General features: G+C 39.4%; 2 protein-coding genes across 7 annotated transcripts in view; one reads left to right on the top strand and one right to left on the bottom strand.

The window, feature by feature from the left end:
• NEK1 (NIMA related kinase 1) overlaps positions 1 to 7,232 on the bottom strand; it is a 42,177-nt gene extending 34,945 nt beyond the window's left edge. For all 4 annotated transcript variants that reach the window (XM_084285811.1, XM_084285808.1, XM_084285810.1 and 1 more), the window contains exons 1-7: positions 7,203 to 7,232; positions 4,914 to 5,062; positions 4,742 to 4,838; positions 2,832 to 2,929; positions 1,237 to 1,320; positions 711 to 778; positions 505 to 591 (exon numbers count right to left, since the gene is read on the bottom strand). In XM_084285811.1, the coding sequence (XP_084141937.1) occupies positions 505 to 591; positions 711 to 778; positions 1,237 to 1,320; positions 2,832 to 2,929; positions 4,742 to 4,838; positions 4,914 to 5,030 (551 nt within the window). In that variant the 5' untranslated portion in view covers positions 5,031 to 5,062; positions 7,203 to 7,232. The remainder of the gene's footprint in view (positions 1 to 504; positions 592 to 710; positions 779 to 1,236; positions 1,321 to 2,831; positions 2,930 to 4,741; positions 4,839 to 4,913; positions 5,063 to 7,202) is intronic.
• Positions 7,233 to 7,514: 282 nt separating this feature from the next.
• The window catches only part of CLCN3 (chloride voltage-gated channel 3), a 61,534-nt gene continuing 42,165 nt past the window's right edge, over positions 7,515 to 26,883 (top strand). For 2 of the 3 annotated variants that reach the window (XM_084286007.1, XM_084286004.1), the window contains exons 1-2: positions 7,515 to 7,659; positions 21,269 to 21,444. In XM_084286007.1, coding sequence (XP_084142133.1) covers positions 21,285 to 21,444 — 160 coding nt within the window. In that variant the 5' untranslated portion in view covers positions 7,515 to 7,659; positions 21,269 to 21,284. Of the gene's footprint in view, positions 7,660 to 18,068; positions 18,199 to 21,268; positions 21,445 to 26,883 lie in introns of those variants that run through there. The other variant, XM_084286005.1, reaches the window with a different exon arrangement.

Raw genomic sequence — 26,883 nt, 5'->3', positions numbered from 1 at the left:
ACGATAGGCATGTTTCAGCCATTTAGTGAAGAATAAGACTAAATAGATAATAACCACTTTAATTACATTAGGGATACCATTACCAGATACAGTGTACTTGGCAGGACAGCAAATGTAAAAGTACAGTACCTGCAGGATGCTCTTTCCATATGACTACTTATGCATGTGCTTAGAGAATTCAATTACTGTGTTTGTGATTTCTTTCTTAATATAGTTTCACATTCATCATTTACGGCAGTACTGTGTAGATTGGCAAAAGTGGAACCATAACTAAGAACAAGGCTAGATCTAGAATTCGAAGCACTAAGCGAAATCATCTCTTCATCACGTTACTTTGCAGTACACAGACCTGTAAGGTTCTACCTATATAGTGAGGCTCTGTCTTCTTGGATAAAGGATGAACTAGTGACTGTTCATCGTCATGTGAACAGAACAGCCTTAGATTCCCAAAGAACTCACTATCATCTCCTTAACAAAAATGTTTAATAATATGGTTATTAGTACCTTTTATTGTTGTAAGGTCTGTTCTGACATATTTCAGGTGATAAATAGTATGGTGTTCCTATGCACGTGCGAGCCAACTCCACAGTACTAAGGAAAAAATAAGAACGAATGTTAACTGACATGAGATAAGCCCAGATTTTGATTTCCTAAATCAAAGCAATTTAGATTAAATCATAGAAACAAGTATAAAAAAAAAAAGGAGTTACCTGTTCAGAACTCTGGCAATTCCAAAATCTCCCAGCTGTATTGTTCCATCTTTGGTTAAAAAGATATTCTTGGTATAGAAATTTTAAGAAGTCTGTTAATTAAAACATTCATACAATTGCACTTTTTTTTCCCTCAACATGTTTTGAAAAGAATAAAGTTTTCTACTATTCGATTACTATGCAGTCACTAGAATTAGTGTTACTGACTGTGAAACACCAGACTTACTCCTGTTCTGCTTTATCAAAATTAAAGAAACCACTATTGCACAGTCTAAAAATATAATTATTTGCAGAGATAGAAATGGTCACATGAGCAATACTCAAATCAATTCTTGTTTGTTTATACAAATACCATATCAACCTCTTCTGGGTAATTCTGAAGAAAAAAGTGTTTCCACTTAAAAAAAAAAGTGATTATGTAAAAAGATTATTTTCAATAATTTGCCAACTTCCACTAGCAAAATATAGATGTAATCACTTTGGAAGTAAATTTGCTAAAAAAAAGAAAAGAAAATTACCTACATACCTGTGACTTTATGTCGCGATGCAAGATTTTTCTGTCATGTATATGTTTTAGTGCTAAGCAGATCTGTACAAACCAATCCAGAATCTATGCATGAAAGAGAAAATGCAACATCAGCATCTTAATTTATCTGAAAGCTTCTCTAGCTATATTACTGATGATATTATCAAATCGGTTTTATAACTCAAGGTTTTACTCTCTCTTCCCATAAACCTGTCTTCATTTATACCATAGAATCATTAAGACTGTCACAGTACTGTTACTATAATGCAAACTTTTAAATGAAAAAAGCACGTACGTAAGTTAGATGTTAAGCCTGAAATTGTTAGTTTCATTAAGTACTAAAAACTAACAAAACGTATGCATAATAAATTTGATTGGCTAAAACATTTAAAACACAGAACTTGCAACATGACAAATACACTTTTGCTGAAATTGGTGCAACAAGTCTTGCAGACAGCTAATTAGCCAAGAGTCCTAACGAGCTACACCCCTGTTTACAGAAGCACTTATTTAACATCCAGTAATTTTACATATTTTATGTTAAAAAGAAAAATACTACAATGCAGATTTCAATGAGAATGGCAACAATGTATAATAAGATTATAAACAAGGCAACAAACACCATGTTTCTGTAAATTTGTAAAAATCACAATGTAAAAAGGGAAAAGCAGCAAAAAACTTTTCCATGTGAATAATGACTTCACATTCCCAACTTACAAGTACATAAATTTCAACATTACAGTATAACGTAAGGTGTATTTTTCAATTTTCCATTTTAAAGTCTTCTTGTATCTGAGTCCAAATTAGAAAATTTGGCTTTTTACAAGTTGTGTCCAAAATATTTCATTACCCTATTCTGATTTCCATCAACAGAGTTAATACTCATAAGCCTTTCCAGGAAAGGCTTTTCCAGGAAAGTTCAGATTCTGGTACTCCTGTCAGATGCAGATGCAAAATCATCAAAATGATTTGTAAGCAAGGGAACACATGACTTAGGACCAAAACCTGAATCCGACATAATATATTTTCACTTACTTTCATCCAATCTGTACATTAAAATACTCTCAGTTATCCCTGACTTTCACACAGTATAAGTGACTTTAATAACATGTATGACTGAGAAAGAAAATCTGCTGATATACTTCCAATAGAGTATTACGTTTTTCTACTGAAAAAATAATAATGAGGCAAATTTTATATTGCTGTATTATTGTATTTTACAAAGTAAGTTATTTTATATTTCTGAAAAATGGAAGTCAGTATTACAAAATAAAATCCTCTGCCATGATATCTGATGGGTTTAAAAATATTCATGATGACCATTAGTATTTTTCATATATCAGATTTGGTTTACTCTGCAGAAAATGCAACTTTTTTTAAAGCATCTTACACACGAAGACCAAACCCCAGATAACATACCCAGGGTCTCCGGCTACAAAAAAGACAGTACTGTGACTGATAGTAACAACCACCACTGTCTAGGAAACTTTCTATATGGGTTAAGAAACCGTACCTACATAATTTAACCAAAATATCTTGAAACTAATGAAGACAGAATCATGCAGCAAAACACTATGGCATCAGTTTGCTGTTACCTGATCCTCGGAGAATAAGATTCCTTTCTGGGCATTTATTTTTTTAAACAGGTCTCCTCCTTCACAGTAATCCATCACTATGTAGAGACAGCCATTTTCTGCACAACAGAACAAAAAATATTTCAAAAGGAAGAAAAAAAATACCCACCTTTAACATAACATTACAAATATCTTCACTGCAAAGGTTTATCTTATAAGTGTCATATAAAAAGCAACCAAAAATTACACATTTTCATGTGTAGCTTCAGATATCATTTGACATACTAAGATTCACCATGAAATTAAAGATGTCACTTCATAAACATAATATAAAATCATTTTTGAAATCGTTTGCTGTTTCAAATATCCCATAGAGCCCTACCCTAAAAACAGGCGTCTTCAGACCTAATTCAGTTAATTGTCTCTGTCTTCCTGATTCTGTCTTGCAGTTTTACCTGGGCAAGATACTACTTATATTAAGTGGTGATCACCAGCTCTCATAGCAGACTTACAGTCATTTCCGAGACGGAAGACCAGTAATAAAACTTTCAGCAGGCAATGACAGATGGATATCATTAATGTCTCATTTTTGAAAGAAATTTGGAGAAACTTACAAAAATCTTACCCAAGTTTTCACTATGAAATTTGAGCATATATAATTTATTTATATTTTATTTTTTATATATTTTATTTATTTATTTGAGAAGTTACAGTTCTGTTCCTTAAAGCAATCTTTTCCAATTACTACTGAACAGAGATTAGGCAGAAACAAATTGCAAGCTACCCACGTATCACTGAAAATCTTAACATTTCATGAGTATCAACTCAAATATAGCAGTAAAACAAGACCTATACTACTTATAGATTAGACGTGATTTTGAGAAGAGATGAATAAATGCATACAATCAATCACATGCTGCTAAAAAAGAAAAAATCTTATTTTATTAAAGTTAATTATAATATTTAAACTGACTCAAACCTAATGAAAGCATCTGAGTCACAGAAGTCTCCCAAATGCTCCCAGAATTTGTCTTTCATAACAAGATTATTTTGTTTAAGCTTAAAGATGTTCGTATCTTCCTTAAGCTTTCTAATTGGAAAATAGAAAATTGGAAATCCTAGCAGCCTGGATTTCTTGTGGACCTGATGCTAAAATAGCTCTGTTTTATAAACCAAATCAGTATGTTCAAAGTCAAAGTCAATGTGTTTCAGCAAGAAAGAAGCAACATGAACTACAGATTACAGGATCTATCTTGTAAAAAGTAAATACAAACAAACAAAAAAACACAAAAAGCAAACACCATCACCACCACAGTGTTAGAGAGCAGGCTCTATAGCCTTGCTCTTTCTGGCACACAATCTTTTATCTGTTCTGCTTATCCTCTAGGACATTCACTGTGAAAACAAGTTTGGAATTAAATTTCTCAAAGCTTCAAACCTTCAAAGCTTGATGAAGGAAACAGTCCCTTCTATTTTTCCATCTCTGAAAGCAATGATATGATCATAATTACTGAAGATTGTATTCTAAGACAGCAGACCAAGATAAAATTGCTCTTGCCAGTTTGTCAATATCCAAATTTAGACCATACTTATTTTTAAAACATATAAGCATCCAAGTTGTTAGAATACACACGCAATTGTTCAAGGAGACTCATGCTCCAGGGAAAAAGCAAAACACAACCATTTCATTTAAGCATCAGCCAAAACTGAATCATATTAGAAAGGGACAAGAATATTTCTATTTAATTGTTGCAATTTCTTTTTTTGTAATGTACATGGTAATTTTGAAAAACTACAACCAGAAAGAACTGAAGGAATAAAAGGATGGAGAAGTGAGTAAAAAGAGAAAACACACTGATTTTTAAATTGTATGATGTATGTACTGCTCAAGTCACACTTATCTCAGGTTCCACTTTATTAACTAATCTTACCTTCAAATGACTCCCTATACAGGACAATATTTGGATGTTTCATGTTGGCCAATACAGCAACTTCTCTCCTTGATTCTTCTCTCTCCTTATTTGACATCTTCAAAAGGAAGATAATGATTTTTGAGGACAGGAGTACAAAAACAATAAATCAGTAATTAATACTACCACTCACCTTGGAGATGTTAATTTCTTTAATAACATATTGTTGGCTGTTTTCTTTAGCTTTGACAAGAATTGCTTTCCCAAAGGATCCTTCTCCAATTTTTTGCACTTTAATATACTTATCCATAGTTATCTTCTTAAGGCATCTTTATTCAAGCACTAGGCAAAAAACACAAAACAGATTTAGTTAGCTGTAATTAGTCTTCCAGCCTAACAAGGAGTTACATTTCTTTTTTTTTTTTTTTTAACTAAAACATCAACTAATTTGTCTCTTCAGTTGCATCACATGCTTTGTAGTTTTTCTGAAAATTACCCACTCTTATCTCAATTCTATTTTTGTACATTTTTTTCAGTTGGTGTAGAAAAAGGGCTGCATTGCTAGAAAGGCTACAATCTTTCACCTCAGCAGACAGTACATAACAAAAAAAGGGTGTACTTAATCTTTAAAGCAGTTAGTGGCTATAATTACGGATTCTGCTGGCAAGGGGACATCATATAGCACTATAGCATCTGGTTAACAATCTTTTGTTCAACTTTACTTGGGAACGTATGCTAGGAGGGGAAAAATCCCTCCTTGTTAATTCTTAAGAAGCACTAAACCCAGTATTTTGGATATTATTCTCTATAATTAAGCCAAAAATAGACCAAATTCAAGAGATTCCCAGTCAAGTTTAGAATCATTATTGAATATAGAAAAGTATAACCTTAATTCTGACTGAAAACTTAGATTATTTGTCCATATTACATAGAAAATGTGTTTATTACAAAATAGTGCAACTCAGTACTTTTAATACGCTCTCTCACTACTTGGACTAGCTTTTGAGATTCAACTGCATTATGTAGCGGAATGCTGATGGCATTTCAAGTTGTATATTAAGAATATTTTAGTAACAATAAGATACTAGCAAGCTGCATGTGGAACAACTATCACATCTCATTACTAGCTAATCACCAGAAATATACAGGAAAGATGCTAAGCAATATAGTGACAGGGGGAAAATGAATGAAATGGAGACATAACCACAAGCTTTCTAATACACTTCCATTAGGATGGAAGTAATCCAAATGATATTTACCTGAACAAATTTAAGAGAAGCAATAATCAAAGAGAGAAACAGTGCAATAAAACCCTTCGTGAATTTAATAGAAGTAGACCGTATTGAGCCAACTTCACATCTCTCTTCTAAAGATGACTTGATCTTGACAACTTATACAGCTAATCTATAGGAGCTTCTGCAAAGCATTTCATTAGGTGAATGACAAAACAAATAAAACCACAAATAACCACAAAGATGGAAGCTGGGACAAGACCTGTAATGGGGGCAGGGAAGAAGAAAGTAGCCAGCACGAAGCCAACAGGTAGCACAGCAGTACCTCTTGCGAGTGAAGCTCCTGAGGAGCCCTCTTACTTTCCCTACTAATTGTGGCAGGGGGCAGTGGGGGTGCACGTGGGATGTTTTCTCACAAACCGTGCAAACGACTCCAAGTCAAAGGTATGGCCAATACCAACAAGAGTGAGGAGGGCAAGGAGAACTGGCCCAAGGAAGAGCACAGTGGTCAGCATCAAGACAAATTCCTGGCTAAGAGGCCATCTTCCACACAGCAGAACAGCCTCCCATGCCCTGAGGACTGTAAGTGGAAGGGCACAGGAGGCATTTCAGGATTTGTTTGCATCCAGGCATCACCTGAGCGCGCTGACAGCACTTGTGCAGTGCGGCAGCCGCCCAGCTCGCAGCAGGCCTCACGGGCAGCTCACGGGCAGCCCCCGCACGCACCTCACCCGAGGCTCTCCCCGAGGCCGGGGCCGCTCGGTGCCGTCACGGGATTCCCGCCCGACCGCCGCGGGGGCTGCTAACGCCAAGGGAAGGGGAAGGCTCCACGCCACGGCAGCAGGCTGAAAGGAAGAAGCTCGGCAGAGCACAAATCCAGCCAAATTCAGGCAAAGGAGCTGATCGGCGACAGACGGCAGACTGAGGAGACCTGGGCAGCGGCGAGCGGCGGCGGCCCCGCCCCGCGGCCCCTCACTGAGGGGGGGACAGACAGCACGGCGGCAGCCGCCGGACCGAACCGAACCGAGCCGAGCCGAGCCGAGCCGAGCCCCGCCGAAGGGAGCCGAGCGGAGCCGAGCGCTGCCGAGTCATGCCGAAGGGAGCCGAGCTCCCCCAGCACGGCCCGAGCGCGCCGCCGCCCCCCCGCAGCCGGGCCGAGGCCGGCGCCAGGATGAGGGGCGCGGCCGGGACCTCGCCGCGCTCCCCTCGCCCACCCCGCCCCATCCCCACCCCGCCCCGCCGCCGCTCACCTCCCGCCGCTGCCGCAGCCGCTCACCCCGTCGTGGCTCCCGCCCCGCGCCCCGCCCCCTCAGCGCTGATTGGCGGGCGGGCCCAGCGGCCGCGCTCCCATTGGCCGAGCGGGGGCAGCGCGCTCCTTCGCCACAGCGCCGCTTCACCCGGGCGACGCGCGCCGAAGGGGGGGGGCTGAGGGGGCGGGGGGAGCGCGCACCGGGGCCGCGGGCGGGCGGGGGCAGCCCCGAGCCGCGCCTCGCGCAGGGCGGTGTCAACGTCACCCCCGCGGCGCCCGGTACCGCGGCCAGGCCACGCCCCCTCACGGCTGCGCCTACCGGAAGTCGCCTGGAGCCCCAGGGCCCGGGGGCGGGGCTAGGAGCGAGGGGCGTCCGTTGGGGGCCGTTGGGGACCGTTGGGCGCTGTTGGGCCGGGGGCCGCGCGCGGCGGGAGGATGCGGCAGCGCCTGCCGGGCAGGTAGGGCCGGGAGCGGGGCCGGGAGCGGGGAGGGGCCGTAGCGGCGGCCCGCTGCGTCCTGCCGGGCCCTGCGGCGGCTGACGGGGAGCCCGGTGGCGGCGGCCCGCAGGCCGGCGGGGTGCCCGCCCGGCAGCGTCCCGGTGCGGAGCGGGGCTGGGAGTCGCGCTGCCGCCTGCCGCTTGAAGCGGGCCGAGCCCCGTGCTGCCGGGGTGTGCTCGCTGCCGGGGGCTGAATGTGCTGTGTCACACTCTGAGGTGCCGAGCTGGGCACGAACGAGGCCTGGACAACGATTAAAAAGCGTCTTAAAGACGTGCCTGGTGCTCGGCTTGAGCACGAAGTTAAGCACCGGGTATTAGAAGTGTTTTAGGGCAGATGTACCGAAACGGAATGCGCTTCCAAGCGCTCTTGGTACCTGCACCTCATTCTTAGGGCTGTAGGACCTCAAAGTTCACGGCACAGAGTTGATGAGGGAAATCAAGTTGGTGCTCACTGAAGCGGTAGGGGCCCTGGTGCTGCCTGGCTCCCAGCGCTCCCCTTCTGCTGGCCCTGCGGTGGATCCTCTGTTCCGGGGCCCTTAGCAACCTGGATGCTTCTCGGCAAAACCGGCTGCTGGAATGGGAAGGCGTGCTGGTGAGGCAGATTCAAAACCAGACAGTTGTCAATGCTATTTCTCTATTTTAACAAACTTGAGTGTTCTGTAACGTAAAGTTTAAACAATGCATCTGTGCGTTGTAGGATGCTTACCTGCAAAGTAAAACAAGAATCCCCGGAGAACTCACCAACTGCTGCTATCAGTTGTTCTAAGGCAAAGCAGTTAAATGGGCTAAGCCTTTTAAACGTGATGTCTCTGGTCAGCAGGCAGATGTAAACTTGCTGCTCAGTACTCCAGGCCATCAAAATGGGGAGCGTTCTGCTCTGGGGAAACTGCAGCTAGCTTCAGACTCCCAGCCTGAAACAAAATGACTTTGCATGTACCTGCAGCACGCGTGAAAATACACAGTAGGCTATGCCCTGCAAAATGGAGCTTGTTTTTTGTTTCCTTCCATACATACTGACATATTGCTGGTATGTCATTCCTTTAAACTCTTTGCGTAGCAGTAGTAGATGATGTGCACAACGTGTGTTGCAATGCTTCTAGAAATGTATTTTCACTGGTCTATGGAGCTCCATGTCTGGCTTTCTTGCAATCTCTATGGTATCCTGTTTATGAGTGGCTTACTTGCAAGTTAAAATAACCCTGGGATTGTTTTTTATCCCTTCTCTCTATCTGTACTTTTAGTATTGACTGTTAATAAGAACAAGCCTATCCAAATCCTCAGCCAGGAAAGGCCTTTGCAGCAGTTGGTCTTCACTTAAAGCTCATGAACGCATTGCTCAGAGCCTTATTTTATAAGTTGCTTATTTTATGAGTTTGCCTTCATTTTTCTCTCATGACAGTGTTTGTACTTCATCTTGTGCTCTTTTTCCACTTAATGTTTGTCACAAACTGATTCAGGAACCTGCAAGTGAGAATCCACTGTGAGCTGGTTATTTTACGCACAGCTAGGTCCAGCTGAGTGGTTTATCTTCTTGGATTCACTCACTAAGCACTTCTGATGTGATGCGTTGTTTTGTTTTTCCCATTTTGCTTTGGGGTTGTGCGTGTGTGTCGTAATTTAGTATTTGAATAGCAGAGCTGCATTTGTTGAATGTGAGCACTGAAGCTGGGACAGCCGTTCCAAGCTGACAAACATTGCCAAAGGGCATTCTAGGAACATTCTGATTTTTTTCCTTCCCCTTACTTATGTGACTTTGTGGGCACATGGATAGGTGTTACTGGGCATTCAGGGTCAATTTTGACAATCATCTGGCAGTAGGGATATTTATAACTTGGTCATTCATGTCATTTAAAGAGCAAATTTCCTAGTTCTCAGACTCCAGGTTGCCTGTTCCTCAATTCCTTGCTTTGTCTCCTCATTGGCAGCAGCTGTAACCACCTGCACGAAGTCAGCAGCGGCAGTGGTCTTGCACATGAGTCTGCCTGTACACCCTCCCTGCTCGTTTTCCCCAAACTAAGACCTCAACTTTACACTTGCCTGCTTCTTGTGGCGTAGCCCTGGCAGGCAGCACCCAGCTGCTTGCTCACTCTCCTCAGGTGCGATGGGGAGAGAGAATCAGAAAGCGAAGTGTGAGAACTCATGGGTTGAGCTAAGGACAGGTCACCAGGTAAAGCCCGACCGGGCCCCACTGGCTGCTTCCCACCGGCAGGCAGGTGCCAGCTGCTGCAGGCCAGCAGGGCTCCTCACACGGGGCGATTTCTTGGGGAGACAAACAGTGTTGCCCCCATCCTCCTCCTTGGCGCCGGCTGTCATCGCTGAGCATGAGGCTGGGCAGTGTGAGACATCCCTTTGGGCAGCCTGGGCCAGCTGGCCTGGCTGTGTCCCCTCCAGCTCCTGGGGCAGGCTCCTCTGTGCAAGCTGCTCTGCCACAGCTGAACATCCGTGTGCTGTCACTGCTGTTTTCATCAAAAGTCCAAAACACAGCATTGTGTGAGCCTCTACAAAGAAAATTAACTCTGTCCCAGCCAGCATCATGATAGTGCTGTGAAAGTGAGTTCTCAAATCTATGCTTTCTGCATCAATCCCTCTTCTATATCATACCTGAAAATGCAGAGATTGCATTGGCTGATTTCCTTAAGCTTTTCGGGTGTCAGGCCATCTTTTTACCTGCGCTCCTATGAGTTATGCTGCTCCAGACTTTGCTGCATAGTACTTGTGCTTTTTCATGGTCTTTCAGTAGCCTCTGCTGAAGACGCTCGGAGTATTAGAAAGTTGGCAATTACAAACCTTCATAGCTATTTAACTTGAAACTGGTTTTTGAATATTGGAAGCCTTTTTAAAAATCATCTGTGCGAATGATTAGAAAAAGCAACATTGATTTAAATAGTGCCTAATAGAGCATTGTAAAAATACCCGTTTAGGAGATTTTCCCCCCTTTTTCAGAGGTAGAAACACAAAAAACAACCTAACTTTGAGATAACCTTCTAGATGTTCAACCTTTTCATTTTTTTTTGCATTTTGCTTAGGCTTTCTAGTTACAGAAGCAGGCTCTGTGCTCTACTTTGGGAGGGTAAGGAGGAAAACAATAATCGTGTTGTGTCTTATAGCACAGATCCTTTGGTAAGGACAACCCTCATGGTTATTTTTTTCTTTATTTTTGTATGGTTTTGATGATTTCTTAAAAGTTAATGGAAGAGACTACTCAAGTGTACTTTCTGAGTGTTCATACCACAATATAATCTATCAAAGAAGCATTTCCTAACTCAAATAGTAAAAATGAAATTTCATGTCAGTAATACCTTTAAGTTACAGATACAGTTATTGAGGTGACTTAATATTTTGACATCCTGCCAGTTAAAATTCAAGTACTCCCTTTCCTGAACAATAATATTGTTTGAGTTCCTTCCCCTCTTACCTCCAAGTTAGTGCTCTCTGCCAGATTTGTTGGGTTTTGATGTTTTATCTGTAGTACTCAATCTACTGCAGCTTTTCCCATGGGGTTTCTGTTATTAATGTGTTTCCTATGTACCCGCTGGGAAAAAAAATGCAGTTCCCTGTATACTTCCAAATGCTAACTCTGAAAAGTGGATCTACAGATTTGAAAGGGGTAGTGGTATTAGGAGGAGGAAAAAAAAAAAGAGTTTTTAAATCACTAGTTGACTTTTAGCTGCTTGTTTTGTGGAAAGCTATTGAACATGACAAGGAAACAATTAAAATTATTATCAGTATTACAGACTTAACAGTTTCCTTCTGTTTCATGCTAAGATATGAGTATTCTCTTAACTTACCCAACAAGGTCCATAAATCTGCGGAACACTTAAGGAGACCTAGTGACCGGTACACTAAGTATTCATGTTATTACCACAGGTACAAAAATCTCAATGTTTAGTCCTCCCTAACAAATTAAATACATATATATACATATATATATATATGTATATATAATAAACTTAATCTGTTAACCCAGTGAACTGACCTCATCTTTGTCATGTAATGCACGTTGAAGATAACTGACCTGGTGTACTCCATTAATGAGAAGTGTTGCAGTAAAGTATTGTTGATTCTATTATTTTCCTGTAACTTTTCAAAACTAAAAATCTTCCAAGAAGCCAGTTTCTTTCTCCCCTCCTAAAACAGCCACTTTGATTCTTGCTTGCATCTTGCTACCACTGTTTAACAGTAAGAACTTCCTTTTAGCCTCTCCTGCCAAAAACCTGTCTTCCTATTGTAGACCCTGCCAAAGTCAGCATAATTTTAGAATTAGCAGTACCTGCCAGCTAAGCTTCACACCGGGAGAGGGGAACTTACTGTGTGTTTGGAGCTGTTAGCACACTGGGTGTAGTGAATACTTGACTTCTGGTGGTGTCTGTGCTGCTGGGGTTTCACAGCTTTTTTTTTTTTTTTTTTTTTTTTTTTTTTTTTTTTTTTTTTTTTTTTTTTTTTTTTTTTTTTTAAGGTGGTTGAATCTCCTGTGGCTAGCCTGTCTATTCGTATTAAAAAACGGAAACAATTAATGTTCTTACTAATGTCAGAGGTTCAAGGGTCTCTCTTAAACAATTTGTTACCGCACCCTTTGAAGAAGACCAGAATGGTAATCAGCAACTGGCAGAAATACTGTACTGACAGAAGTCACCTGATTTTTGTGTAGTTAGAGCCAGGAAGGGCAGCTGTCAGCTAGATCCAGGTGGTGGCTGCAGATCCCTTCAGGTCTTCTGAACACCGCTGCTTAAGAGTATGCAGAGCAAGAAAGAGCAAGCTTATTGTCAGGGCTCCTCGCCTTGAAGTATGAACCTGTCCATTTATCTGTCTGCTGGATGTAGCAAGAAGAAAGTTAGCCCACTCCCCATTTTTTTTCTTTTTTGTTGGCTGAAGACTTGTCGTTTCTTACCATTGTACACCTCAGCAGCTGGTGTTTCATTCACTTGCTTCAAGTTTGAAAATCAGTAGCAGGGAAAGGCAGGCATCCAGAGGAATAAGTACACAGGAACCACCAGGGGTCCCCACATGCTTTCTCATAAGTAGCAGTTGTATGCCTGTGCCGTGTTTTGGAGGACTCTGCACAATTTTGTCTTGATCTCAGGTGGTTTAGCGTGTTTATAAATGAATTGGAATTCTGTACGAAGACTGACAAATCTGTGGTAGCTGCCACGGTCAAGGTGCTCAGCTGAACTGGGAATGGCAGTGCTTTTTCAGATGCCATTTGACAGTCCTGAAGTGTCATTTTGCCTCTCGAGAATTAATACTGTTCATGTACTTCTCGTTCTTCTGCAGTCAGTGCTCTGATACGCTCTTTGTCTTGGCTCACATAGCTTTTTTTTTTTTTTTTTTTTTTTTTTTTCTGTGATGGCATCTGATTTCCTTTCTGTTAAAGTTTCTTTTACTTCCTTGAGTATTTTTAGATATTGGATATAAAAGCAAAACTATCTGAGAAGCACCTAACTCAGGTGTGACCCTGAGTTTACAAATCTCTGCACGTAGCTAAGGACTGCTGCATTTCTCTAAAAAGATGAAAATAGTATAAATACTTTCAGGGCTAATACTAAATGCAGGGCTTCTGGTAGTCCTGGTGTTGTGTAAAATCTCTGCTCTGTCTCTGGACCCCTCAGATAATTGCAACCTAAGTTCACATTCAGAAGGAACAAAATTCTATCAAGATGTACAGAGAAGATTGCACACCGTTGCCTTCCCTTTTCATCAAACAGAAAACAAATACCATGGTCAAAAACTTACCAGACAAATGTTATATTGTCTGCAACGGAAACCACAGTCAGAGTTCCTGCGCTTGAAAAATGAAGTATGGGTTTTACTCTTCAGTTGTCCTAATGACTTTTAGTATTGCTCTCATCTGAATGTGGTCACAAGAAGAACACGAGTGATGATTTTTTCTTCTAAGATGTCTCTCCAACTTTTCTTTCCTGGGGAGAATATTTTCAGTCGTAGGTACTGAACCATTAGTTTAAAAAGTAATGCCATGGGAGGGCTTTGGAGCTAGATAATCTCTAAGGTCCCTTCCAGCCCAAAGTCTTCTATGACCTTACATGTATTTTAGGCTTGCACCACAGAGGCAGCTAAGAACACAGTGGTTTGGTTGTTTGTTTTTTTTGTTTGTTTGTTTTTTTCTTCCCACAACTTGGCTAATGATCAGTACTTGCCTGTGAAGCTTAAACTTTTGAGTTATATTTGCTTTTATATTTAGTTTCATACATAGATTTATTTATTTTTTTAGTGTTTGTTTTTATTAAAAAAAAATAGAAGACCTCATTTAGCTGCTTATTACTCTGTCTGTGGGAGGTTACTATTTGGTTCTGCTAGTGGAGATTTTTCTAATGCATCAGTAAATGAGATGAGGTGAGTAAGTTTAAATCTGAGTTTTCAGCTAATTCAGCATTTTTTATTTGAAAGCAATTGAAGAGTATACACATCAGTAATTTGATTGTGAAAGAAGCAGTCCCTTCTATCAAGCAGGCTGAAGTCTTTGTGCCAGGTGGTAAAACTCTTCAGCTGTCCCATTTCTGGGTAGCTGCAGCCTTAGGGGTTGACATTTCAGAGTGGTGATGAAGTAGCTCTGAATTCTTTGTGCAAACCCAAGTCAATACACGCTTCATGTTTGGAATCATATGACTGGAAGCATGACTTCAGTATTCAGCCAGTACTCAAGCTGGCAGTTCTCAGTGTTTTTAAGCTGAGAAGATAAAAGGTGCTGTAAAATGAGTATTTATTATTGATAATGCTTTTGCGAAGATCAGATCCAGTGACGATACTCTGTACTGGTATGTATCAATAAAGTGGAAAAACTTTTTAGACTTGTTTTATTAAGCTTTCATAACTAAAGTGTTTGTAAAGCGTGCTAAGATTTAGTAGAATCTAGAAATCATGTTTTCTAGTTACAGTTTAAAAAAAAAAAAAAAAGGTACTATATTCCTGCTTTACAAGTACTGTCTTTTTCATATTGTTTTGTCTCCACGTTTCTGTGCTTGTCCTTGCTTTCCTGTTTAAAGAACACTTGAGTTTGTGTCTTCTGCCATCAACGTGAGGTTTGTTCTAGAAATAGCTGTGGATTAAACTGCAACAAGCTCTCAATATGTATATTTTTGGAAATTGACTTTTTCTCTTTTATTCCAAGAGTATCTGCTATATAAATTGAGCTAGAAGCTTTTTAATAACTCTATTTTATTTTTTTTTTTAACTAAAGTAACCTCAGTTAACTGACTGTACTCCTTTGACTTTATTTTTTTATTTTATTTTATTTTTTTTTTTAAGTATGACCAAAAATTTGAGAGGTCCTTTCTTACTACGTGGCTACGAGAGGAGCTGTCCTGATCCTGAGACTTTTTAAATTAGTTTCACTTTTTTTTTCTGAATGACGCTGTGAAAAATAATCTGTGTATTTGCTTTTGTAAAGTTGCTATGTGCATTCCCTAATTTTTAACAATTTGGCTTCTTGAGCATCTGTGAGGACTTCTTTCTCTGCTGACTTGAGGAAGTTCAGGATAACTGCTGTTTCTCTTGTCCTCCTTTCCATTTTGGGTTTGGAGTGTATGACTTCTGAGCCTTCCTGTTTGTGTATAAATAAATAGTTTGCTAGTTACATATATATATATATATATTTATATATATGTAAAATACTGCAAAATTCCTCACAATTCATTCACCCGTCTCCAAAACTAAAGTTTGGAGGCTGAATGATGCTCTTATTTTGTTTACCTCTTTTTACATGACAGGCAACGTAAGTAAATGGACATTACGTATGCTGGATCTACAGTGGAAACGGGAATGTAATTTTGATGCTGATGAGGCTAAGGATAGAAGTATGAGCCCAGCTTAGCCTTTGTTTTAGAACTGTTGTAAAAGGTTTATTTCTGAACTATTTTTTTTTCTGAAGGGTGCACTTATTTAAACAACAACAACAAAAAATGCAGATAGTGCAGTATTTTTAATAAATGCACTATGAAAAGTTTAGAATTCAGTATTCCAAGATGTTCTTGACTGCTTCAACCTTTTAGGCAGTTGTTTTGACATATACATATATATATATATCTATGCATACACACACACACACATGCTTTATGTTAATATTTGAATTTAAGTGTGGTCACCTGTCATACTGCTCTTTACCTGCTCTTGAAGTATAAAGGTTTTTTTTTTCATCTCTCATTTTTTAAATATATTTAAAAGGATGTGTATAAAATTCCTGACTACTTCATATTAAATATGACTTCTGAATGCTCTTACCAGGTAAAACCTATTAAATCCTACTTTTCTTCCAAAAACTTTCAGCAAATGATTCCTATTGGTACCACTGCATTTCACCTACTCTAGAACATGTTCCTATATGTAAGGAAAGATCATATTCTATATTTTCATTTTATCTGCTTTTGTTTTATGTCTGCATAGCATTCTCACTGGGCACTGTCCTCATGTTAGTTTTGGAGGAATTTATGCATGAGTTCGGTCATATGACTGACTGCTGTTCAGCTCTTTGCTGTTTGTAATGAACAGAAAAAATAATTATTACAGTGAGTTGGGGGTTATCAGGATTCTTCCAAGTTTGGGAAAAAGCTCTTCTGTTAACAAGATCATTTTTCAACACTATGTGGTGTTTTATTGTTGATTCTTCTTCTTTTTTTAAAAAAAAAGCAGCAGCTTTTTCTTTCAGCTATTTAAAGCAGGTTTGGAATCTAGCTTTGAGTTCTCACCCACCCCCTTCTACACGTCCCAGGACAGTAAAAAGTTAAAATGTCTTTTGTTTCTTGCCCTTTGAGATACAGAAAAGTGTTCTTATGTATTTATGGGGCAATAGAGCACATACCAGACATTTACAGATCATGCAAATTGCCTGACAACAACTGTCCTGTAAATCAGATTTCTTATAGTCCTGGTCCATCTTCTCCAGAGACACTTCAGTGCTCTGCAAGTGGTTCCCTCAGCTGACTCGCTTCTCTGCTTGACCTTTCCTTTGTAGGGCTTGAAAGATAAGCAGGATGTCTGATGTTTGAGGACAAGAAAATCGCCTGAGGTACTGAAGTGTATGGAAAACAAACAGCTTTATATGCTTTGTGGACTATACGTGTAGCTGTTTCTGTGCTGTTCCCCTTTACCAGTGTAGTTCCTGTCTGCGCTGTACTTAATTACAGCGTGTACAATTTGCTCTACCTGGATGCTCATTGCTCTCTTCCCTCTCGTTAGTTGTAGCAGGTGAGATACTGTTTTATTTTTTTAATGATTTTTTTTTTTTAATCAATTTTTTAATTGTTTTACTGTCAGAGGCTTCTCTGTTAGCTTGCTTTGTAGAAGAGTTTTGATGGATCAGCACATCCTGGAAATATGCTAGTGTGACTGATTAGTTGCACCTTACACTCTTTTTGCAGAAGACTTGGGTATATGTGTGGGATTGAATTCTTTGTTTCAAGAGCTCCCTGATTATTGCTTAGATTTTCTTACTGTATTCTTACAGTGCATTATTTCTCTACTTTTCTTTTTTTCAAAGTCTGAAAGATTTTTGAGTCTGCTTTCTATGGTATGAACCATACTCTGCGTGAAAACTATGATGCTTCTTAAAAATGCTGAGTGTAATACCTTTAGTGTTCTCATAAACCCTCTATCTTGCATTGTTACAGTAATCTAGGCTGAAAAAAAAAAAAAAGTTTTATTAAATACTTAGGGCAACCAGTAGTTGCTGGAAATCGGGCATGGTTTATCTTATTTGTTTTTTCAGGGTATGCTTCACTGGCATTCAGATACCTTGTTTTCCTGCTTGAAATTTCTCTTCAGTAACCCCATCTTTCTCCCACTTGCCCTTTAGTGCTGATTTGGATAGGGCAGGGAATCTGCAGGCTGAATCTGACCATATAAAACAGCAGGCTGTCTGGTTCATTGCCTCTGCTATGTTCTCCCTCTTTACAACTCTGTAAGCATTTGTGCAGGCTGCTGTGTGTAAATGCAGCCTTCCAGCATCCACAAAAGATAATCCCCACTGGCCTGGGTTGGGCACAAGTCTGGTTATCCTCTGGCAGTTGTAGCCACACAAAAACTCCCTGCTGGCTCCTCCTTCCCATTTTTATTGCTGTTCTCAGCAGTTGGCTTTGGAGGAGGAGTGTGCTTGCTCTGTCCACATCCTCTGCTTCCTTGGGCAAGGCAGACCTTCTGTATGTTATAACAGTATTTTAAGGTCACATGAGCTTTTAAATTGACTCTGACACTTAGCGTAACTCGAGGTGGTGCATCCCTAACTTTGTGTCCCAGTTTGTTAAACAAGCCCTTCTCTTAAAGGCACACAAGGAAATGTGTTGTGTGTTGACCTCAGCTGTCATCCCCACACTCTTAATTGCAGGTGGAGGTGGTGGGCAAGCCAGTGACTGACATGCTCTCAACAAGAAAAACTTCAGTCCTGTGTGAAGCTTATTGAGCTCTGACGTTCTGATGGCCTTCATTTTCCCACCTTTGCTGCATGCTGCTGGAAGGCAGTAATCTGTAACGCCGTGTCAGATACGAAGCAGTTCAGGTACCCACCTCAGGGAATACAGAGAATGAACGTACAACTCTTCAAATCTTTGTTAGGGTGCTCGGCAGGAGTGGTTTGGGTGTCACAGCTTCTGCTTGCTTGTTCAAGAGGTCAGTCTGCAGCAGGAGACACGGTATTTCAAAATGAGAGGAGAAGGCCTGTGATATCATGCCATGCCATGGAACTGAAGGCACGTGTGTGCCGGAGGAGTTGGCATGCAGGACTCCTCGTGGTATGCTTGGTCTGGCTCTGGGGCGTCTGTTGGTTTTGTCTGTCAGTTTCTGACTGATTGAATGCTCTAGTCTATTGTAGACCAGGTTCAAAGCATTTTCTGGGTTTTTGGAAGATTTAATAGCTGTAGTGCACTGCTCTGACATTTCTGCAAAGTTATTAAACAGACCTGCAAAAGGGGAGTTATGCCCCTTACTATGAATAGCAGGCTTGTGGTAAGATTAACTGAAGTTGTGGAGCTCAATATAAAGAAAATTTTATTTTTATATTTCATATTTTTATTATATTTATTTTAAATATATATATGAAAGAGACTTAAAATGTTCTTCTTTCATTGTGGAGAAAGGTGGCAGTGCAGGGAGCACGTACGCGTCTAGCAAGTCCAAAAGCTCTCAGTTCAGCTCTGCTGTATGTCTTCCATTATGACAGTACCCAACTGATCCAGGCAGAGTGATGTTAACAGAAGTTTCTGTAAGCATAATAGCAAAATAGTTGGACTGCTTATGATCTGACCTCTTCTGCAATGTTCTTTATGGGGTACCGTAAGGGAAGACCAAAATTACCGTATGACAACTTGTATCTATTGCATCATTCTAAGTGTAGCTTCTGAATAAATTATCACAATCTGATCTATTTTGGGGAAAATGGAGATGCTTCCAGGTGTAAGCAGATGTATTTTCAGTCAGGATCTGCTTCATCATATGATAGTGTGAAATTTTCTTGGCTGTCCATTAAGGAGTTTTTCTCAGTGCCTGTAAAATGGTAAGAAGAATCCTCACACAGGGATGAAAGAAATGTGTTTGAAGAGAAGGCATGTTTTAAATTGTAAATATTCAGACAATTTTTTTAAGGAAGTGAGAATGCTCAAACCAAAGGGATTTGTTTTGACCAATAGTAGATCTCTAGGGAAGAGTTTAAGAAGAGAATAAGCATATGCACTTCTCTCTTGGCCTCCAGTATTCCTACCAGAGCTTTCATGTTTTTTGTTTTTCTTTTCCTCTGATATTGTCTTCCATGTTACATCTTTCCAGACTGACGAGTCCTGATCCATTTTGCTGCCCCGTAGAAGTAAAGCTATTTTGTACTCTGTCATCATTGTGATCTTTTGTAACCTGTTTGAGCTCTTCTGTAGTCCTTTTGGTGGTATGAAGTTCTCTCCTGTACCTGATAGTACTTTGTATCCGATTAATGTGGGGACTGCTGGTGCATGTTGGGCTCTTCCTTGTAACTGTACCATTTCATTTGGGAATGGCAGTAGTCCCATCAGAACCCACAGGGTAAGTTAGGATTGGCTCTGTTGCCTCCCTCTCCTCCCTACCTGCAGTGTGACTCAATTCGTGGCTACCAGTAGAAAGTTCTATCTCATGTTATCACCCAGCTGCTCAGTGCTGACAGTTCTGTCTGCAGCTACCCTGCAAACTTTGTCACTTCACTTTTCACCTCTTTTCAGTAACTAGTTTGCTCTGTAGAGGACTAAGCTGTTTGCCAATAGGAGAAAGCTGTTTGACCTCTGCTAATAACTCTTGACATTGGCCAACCAGTTCAGCTCTACTTCACAAGGCTCAACAGCTGGGTAGACGAGGGAGATGGGAATTAGAAGTCCTATAATGTATTTTTAGAGCTGCCAGCTGGCTGGATGTTTATGGTGCGTATAGCCTTGTAGCAGTTACAGTGAATGGTTAGAGAATGTGATGATGAGCAGAGGAAACAGTGCATAAGGAGAAGATCTGGAGGGAGATGGAAGGCCATCTCCTTTGTTTGGAGGGAATGAAATTTTATTATTGCTGAAAAGGTACATGATGCTTTAGTGTCATGTACTGCATGTGAATATAAAATATTTTGTAAAAATGATACGGTCATTGCCAAAATGGTCTTAATTATAAACTCCCCTGCCAATTATATCTTTTTTGGGAAAACAATACTAGAAAATGTTTAGATTTTTGGAAAGGCAGGAGCCTAATAGCTCTTAATTAGGTGGGGTGATTGAAATAGATGCTTTTCAGGCATCCAACTGAGTGAAAATAGTGTGCTCAGGAAGCTATGGGATAAAGATTGAACCTCATTCATACCTCCCCATTACTGTTGCAAATCCAACTTAGTGTAGAAATTGGTGAAGGGAAAGCCTTGTCTTCCAAGATAAGAGCATGGAATCAGCGTGTGGTCACAACATACCCCTTTGTCCCACCCTGGTCATGAAGTAATTGCTATGGGTTTTCACTTTGCAAGGCAAAGGAGGAATATGTCTTGGTCTGTGAAAGTCCTGGTGTGTTCAGTCTTCTGCAGAACTTGCTACCAAATGTGCAAAACCATCTGCTGCCTTTTCCCAATTATGTACAAAGGTATATATGTATGGGTTTTGAAAGCTTTACATAGACAGAAGATTCTGAATGGTTTTCCACTTGAATATTTGTGCTTTTCTCTGCAAAAGAATATGAACAATTGTGTTCAAGGGACTACAATTTCGGAGTGAAACAGATGTATTTCAAAAATACTATGACTAATGATTCTCACTTTTTAATCTAAAAATTGACTGGATTTTGTACCAGCTCCATGGTGCAGTGCCCATTTATATGTACTGGGTTTGTGCATTCCAACCACATTTACTGAAAGTAAAATACTTTCATGATGATATCATTAAAATAAGGAGATCCCAAGAAAGAGCATGATGAAGCATCATCCAATTAAATATTATAGGACTTGTGTAAAATGTTCTGTATAGTATTCTGTATTACTGCTACGTTTTTTAACTTTTAGTACTGTGATCTTAATACTGTTTTATGTTTCATGTAAACTTATCAGTTGTTTGTGTTTTCAAATATAATTCATTTTCTTCATGCAGGTTATAAAGCAGCTAAATGGAGTCTGAGCAGCTGTTTCATAGAGGCTACTATCGAAACAGTTACAACAGTATAACTAGTGCAAGCAGCGATGAGGAGCTTTTAGATGGAGCAGGTGTAATTATGGACTTTCAGACGTCTGAAGATGACAATCTCTTGGATGGTGATGCATCAATTGGTAAGTTAAATTTATCTTTAAAATTTCTATGGGTTGTGTATGGTTTTAGTTTTTTAAATAAACAAAACCAGTCCTTTTTCATAACAACTTAAAATTTCCCTTTAACTGTTCTGTCCTCCAAAAGGATGCTTTAGAATTGAAACTGGTTGAGAATTTTCCTGTGTGCTTGCCTCACAGTTGCATTGTATGGGATAACTTCTCATATGAGGCAGACAGTAACTTCTGTCAGATGACAAACTTGCTGTCAAGTAAGGGAAAGATGATTATTCTACAGCTGTTTTTTCTTAGCTGTATTAGGATTTCTGAAGTCTTATGGTCTTCAGTGTTCCCTTTGTGCAGAAATCAACAGTCTTCTATAATTGTTACCTCTAGAGAAAAAATCTGTTTTCTGTTAGATTTGGCTTCAAATCTGTAAAACAAGCAAAAACCTGACAAGCAGGGGTGATGTTAGGAGCAGTGCAAAATGTTGAGACTTGAATTTTTGACTAGGTGAAAAGTTGCAAAGAGAAGAGCACTGGAAAAAACATACAAGTAGTACAAAGAAAGAAGAACTGGGAAGCTCTCCCTCTCTTTTCTTCATAAATGAAGTAGTTAATGGAGTGAAAGCTTTAATGTTGTCTTAACAATGGTCAAAGAGCAGAACAGAAAGGAAGGAAAGGAAGTAATTTCTAATTAACATAGTAAACTTTGTTAAATATATACTCTTGTCATTTCCTCTTGTTTTGTGTAAAATTGAACTCAGTCTCTTGTTTTTTTTATCACCCTTTCCTCTCCTGTTAACATTCAGTTGTCTTCCTGCCATGCACTTCCTTCATGCACTTTCCCCTTTGCCACACTTAGCACTCAGATGGTGCCATTATAATGGATAGTTGTCATATTGTTATAAGCATCCTTCCCATGTGTCTTCCTTTCATATCATCAGACATGTCTTGTTATTCAGTTATTCAGCTTGTATGCTGACACAGGTATTAAAAGCCCAGATACCCTCAATGTACATAAAAATTGTTTCTGCAGAATTACTTAGAGAACATCAGCATTAGGAAGTCCAGTACTTGGTAGTTAGGAAATTAAATGAACAATTGTTTTTCATGGGCACTATATTTCTGAATATCTGGCTTTATTAAAAAAAAAAAAAAAAAAAAAAAAGCCTTGCTTGTCTAACACAATACTTGTAACCTATATTAAAAGTCTGAAGCTACTGTGGTTATTGTTTATATAAATCCTCTCCATCACTTCAAGCTTTAATGAGAAATGCAGTTTGCAGTAAAATAAATAGTTTTAGCCAGTATTCTGCCTCTTGCTTGCTGTGAAATTATATCCATAAATTTAGCTAGGCAAGTGAGGTGGTTTTGTTTGTACTGCCAAAAGCAATGCTAATTGTTGCACATGCCAGTAGTTCCTATTGCATGGTGATGGTGAAGTGGTAGAACATGCATTGAAACATATATGTTGTTGTTCCCGCACCCCCAGCCTGAAATTTTTGCTAATGGCATGTCTGCTTGCCACAACTCCGATCACCTCAGTAAGAGGTTGCAGTAGTAATAAACACTATGACTTTATCGAAATGAATGATGATTTATGCATGGAAAATAGAGCAAATCATAGTACATGTCTTAGACAGAATCTGTTGTCAATTTTCTTTTCAAGGTGGTAAGAATATACCTCCCCAAAAAGTTCTAAATAAAGGCAGGAAGTGAGTATTTGTGTTAGTCATTCTTTAGGTTTTTATGTATGTGAGGTTCTTTTGTGTGTGTTTAATTCAGCAAATCTCATTGAGAAGACCAAACAAGCACTTTCTTGATGGCCTCCATGTGCCCTTTTTTTTTTTTTTTATTGTTCTGTTACTGAATTAGCAGCAATTGTATTATTCTTATTATCTTTTTAAATACTCTTGTCCTGTAATTTTCTCTTTATTAACATTGTGATGCACTCATTCTGTTGAGTGTAAGTACAGGTAAGCACATTACTAGACATTAGGTCTAGTACTGTGCTTTAGCTTGTTGAGCCATATTTAGACATATGGAAGAATTTGTGAACTTGGTTTCTTCACAAGGTGTAGAAAGTGGCAATATAATATATCTGCACCTAAAATGATTGTGGAAGAAATGTAATTAAATTGATAGCTGCATTGCTACAAAAAGTAAACCTAGAATACAGATGAGCTTGAAGCACAGATCTGAATTTATCCAATCCAGAGAAGTTACTGTAGGCAATAGTGTTCATCATAAATTTTCCGTTTATGTAATAGAATACAAAATGATACATTTTTTTTAAATCAAATCTGTGCAATGAGGGGAAGTAATGGATTAAGAAATTCTTTTTCATCTAATGATAATTGAACCATAAACTGCACATATAACATGCAGAGGAAAAGCTAACATGGAATTCGCAAACAGTCGTCATCGTTGTTGTCCCCCATTCAGAGGACAGTAAATTAACAGAGTAAGTCTGCTCATTTCAGTAGCCTTGGTAGGTCATTTAGCTGTCAGGACAGTGGTTCTCTCAAGCCTGCACAGTACTGCCATTCACATTACCAGTCATACTTAAGTACTTAACTGAGCCTTAAAAAGCCATTGAGGCTATTACTCAATGGTGAATATGCCTTCTGTTGAAAGCATGTGGAAACGGGTCGATATTGGGGAATAACATTAATGACACAGCCTACTTGTTTCATGTGGGAAATTCCTGTCTGTTATGTGGGCCAAAACAAGAGAACATGAACTGGAATCAGCCTTCTGAAAGGCTTAACACCTAGACATTGTAGGTACTTTTACTATTTAGTTGATGGAGATGTGCCTTTCATTTAGCGTCGCCTCTCATCTGCAATTTGAATGTTTTTTTGTGGTTCCGTGTGGGAGATTGACCATTAATGATTTACAACAATCCTATTTCTTCTAAAATCATCTGAAAGTGTGCATGATATCTATTTTTCACTGTTTCATCTGAGAAGAATACAGAAGTTGTCTATATATAGTATTACTGTACATGTCGGTATGTATAATAATCATTTGTCATAATTACATGCATAATTAATCATAAGATTGTTATGTTCTCCAGTGGCTGGTACCTTTGCATAAATTTCAGACTTAGCGGCAGCATTATGGCAAACACGTAGGCATCATGAAACGTGTTGTTTGAGTGTAGTGCATTTTAACGTGTTGAGTTGATATGCACATGGAGGCTTGGATGACTTACACCATAGCCTTGGCTAGAAGGGATACTGCCTGTCAGCTTTGATCAGAACTTGCTTTTATTGCTCAGCAAAATGATTATCTCGGTAGCAGTCAAGTTAATGTTTTACCTCATTAAACTGCTGTTTAATGAGAAATATGGTGATGTTATACTGGTAGTAGAAATACCTGACTTCTTATTGGGAGGAAATCTTACCAATGCTAATATGTGCTGTGTATTTCCATGTATGCAGTCCTTTTATTTTTTAATGAAAGAAAATGCAGATCATTGCCATGATGGTCTGTGTGTTTTACTTTTAGACTCTTTGGTAGCTTCTTGTTAGGTCGATTTAAACACTTCATACTTGCCATTAAGAAGCTATCAGTTCTTTAATACTTAAGCCAGAAAAACTATTAATTCCTCTTTTGAATATTATAGGAGGAGATCTACAGTACTCAGTGTTTTTTTGTTTTTTTAAAGTTACACTGGAGTAGTACACTGTCTTCTATTATTTTAATGGGGAGGCAGAGGGAATCCTTCTAAACAGAAGTGAAATGAATGGAGATGTACGACCAGATGACTATTTTAACTAGTAAATGAATGAGAAGACTAAATGTCTAACTGATGGTTTTTCTCTTAGCATACGCTTGCTTTGCCTTTCTCTGAAATCTGAGACACCCAATCCTTGTCCAGTGGCTGGGCCTGATTTTTTTAATAAGTGTGTCAGTTCTTTTTTTTATTTTTTCTCCTTTTATGACTTTGGTTTCAACAACTAGTAAGGTGAAACTGAGAGGTCCCCATGATTTTATTCAGAACTGATGTTTATTTATATGATGTAAGAGAGGACTGCATCAATTTATATTTAATTATAAAGTAAGTTCAGCAGCAAGGTGGATTTTTTGTAATGTCAGACTGCAATTTTTTCAAGGCTCTGACTGAAATCAGATGATTAAACTGTATTTGCAGTTAAAAATGGTTTGCAAACAAATGATCTCACTGGTGTTTACATCTCTAGGTACTTTGATCTGTCTGTGGGAGTCTGAGCCCTGGCATTCTTTTCAATAGCTACAGTGCTTCTTGCTTCAGTTGAAGAAGGAGCTTAGTTGCTTATGTTGTGACTTTGTGTGGAGACAGTTTACAGTCTGGCATATGGTGTTAACGTCAAATTGGCAATAGTTAACCTTAATATGACAACCTGCAAACTGGAAATTCAAAAGCTGCTGCTATAGCCATCAGTACCTACTTGCAGCAACAGCAGTGCCACTGAAAAAAAGAACAGGCCAGCAGGTAATGGTGCAGAATATCGTGATTATCCTAAACTGGCCGTACCTATGGGTTGGAGACGTTTGTCTAAAGTATGATGAAAGACCAAAGCAGTACATTTTTCGTGCCCTGAAGGGGCACTAAATGGTAACTTTAAAAAATATGGCACAGTCAACTAATACAGCATTATTTGAGGAACAGAAGGTAATTTTCAGCAATTGCAGGTGGTTCTTTATAATGAATTCCGATCACATAAGAGGTTAATTGTTCAAGAAGAATTAAAATACTATCTTCTCCAATACATGAATGTCCTCTCCTGTGTGCTTTTTTCTACTTAGCTTTCACAGTGACAAAGAAAATAAAGAATACAAAGATATAAAGGAAAGGAACTTTTCCTGCATTAACTTAAGTTCCTGTTTCATTATTTGTGCAGGAAAGTTTCATTAACAGAATCTTCCTGTTATCCACAGATGATGTGAGAAAGGGTCTTGAAAGTCATGTCGTAATTTCAGCGTGTTTTTTTCTATATGTGTGGTACAAAACTGGGCTGAACGGTTTGACATGCCATTACTAACTTGGAAAATAAGTTATATATGGCTTAGAAGTATTTCCATTGAAGGCCTCGATGGTCTTTTTAGGTAAGGAATATACTTAGCCTTGAATGATTCTGAACAAAAGGAAGCATGAGATAACTTGTCCTGATCACAAGGGCAAGCATAAAGCACAGCTAGTTTATGTGACGTTGTTGAACTGTCAGTTACTGCTCACAGTCTACTTTTTTTCCTCTTTAACTGTTGTTAGAGCTGCAGACATTCTGCCTGTGTTCCATAGGACTAATGTGCCTGAAAACAAGGTATCTGCCAATCTAGAACCATGTTTTCTTTTATCTTTTCTCCACTAGTAATGAATTAAGTTGAGTTTGCTAATCTATCTGGAACATAGTTGCTATGCACTATATTTGCATAGATAACTATCTAATTAATAAGGTTCTTCTTTCCAGGATTT

The sequence above is a fragment of the Netta rufina genome, assembly GCF_964035555.1.
Source record: "Netta rufina genome assembly, chromosome: 4".
NCBI classification, from domain to species: domain Eukaryota; kingdom Metazoa; phylum Chordata; class Aves; order Anseriformes; family Anatidae; genus Netta; species Netta rufina.
This window is presented reverse-complemented; position numbering and strand designations above follow the sequence as displayed.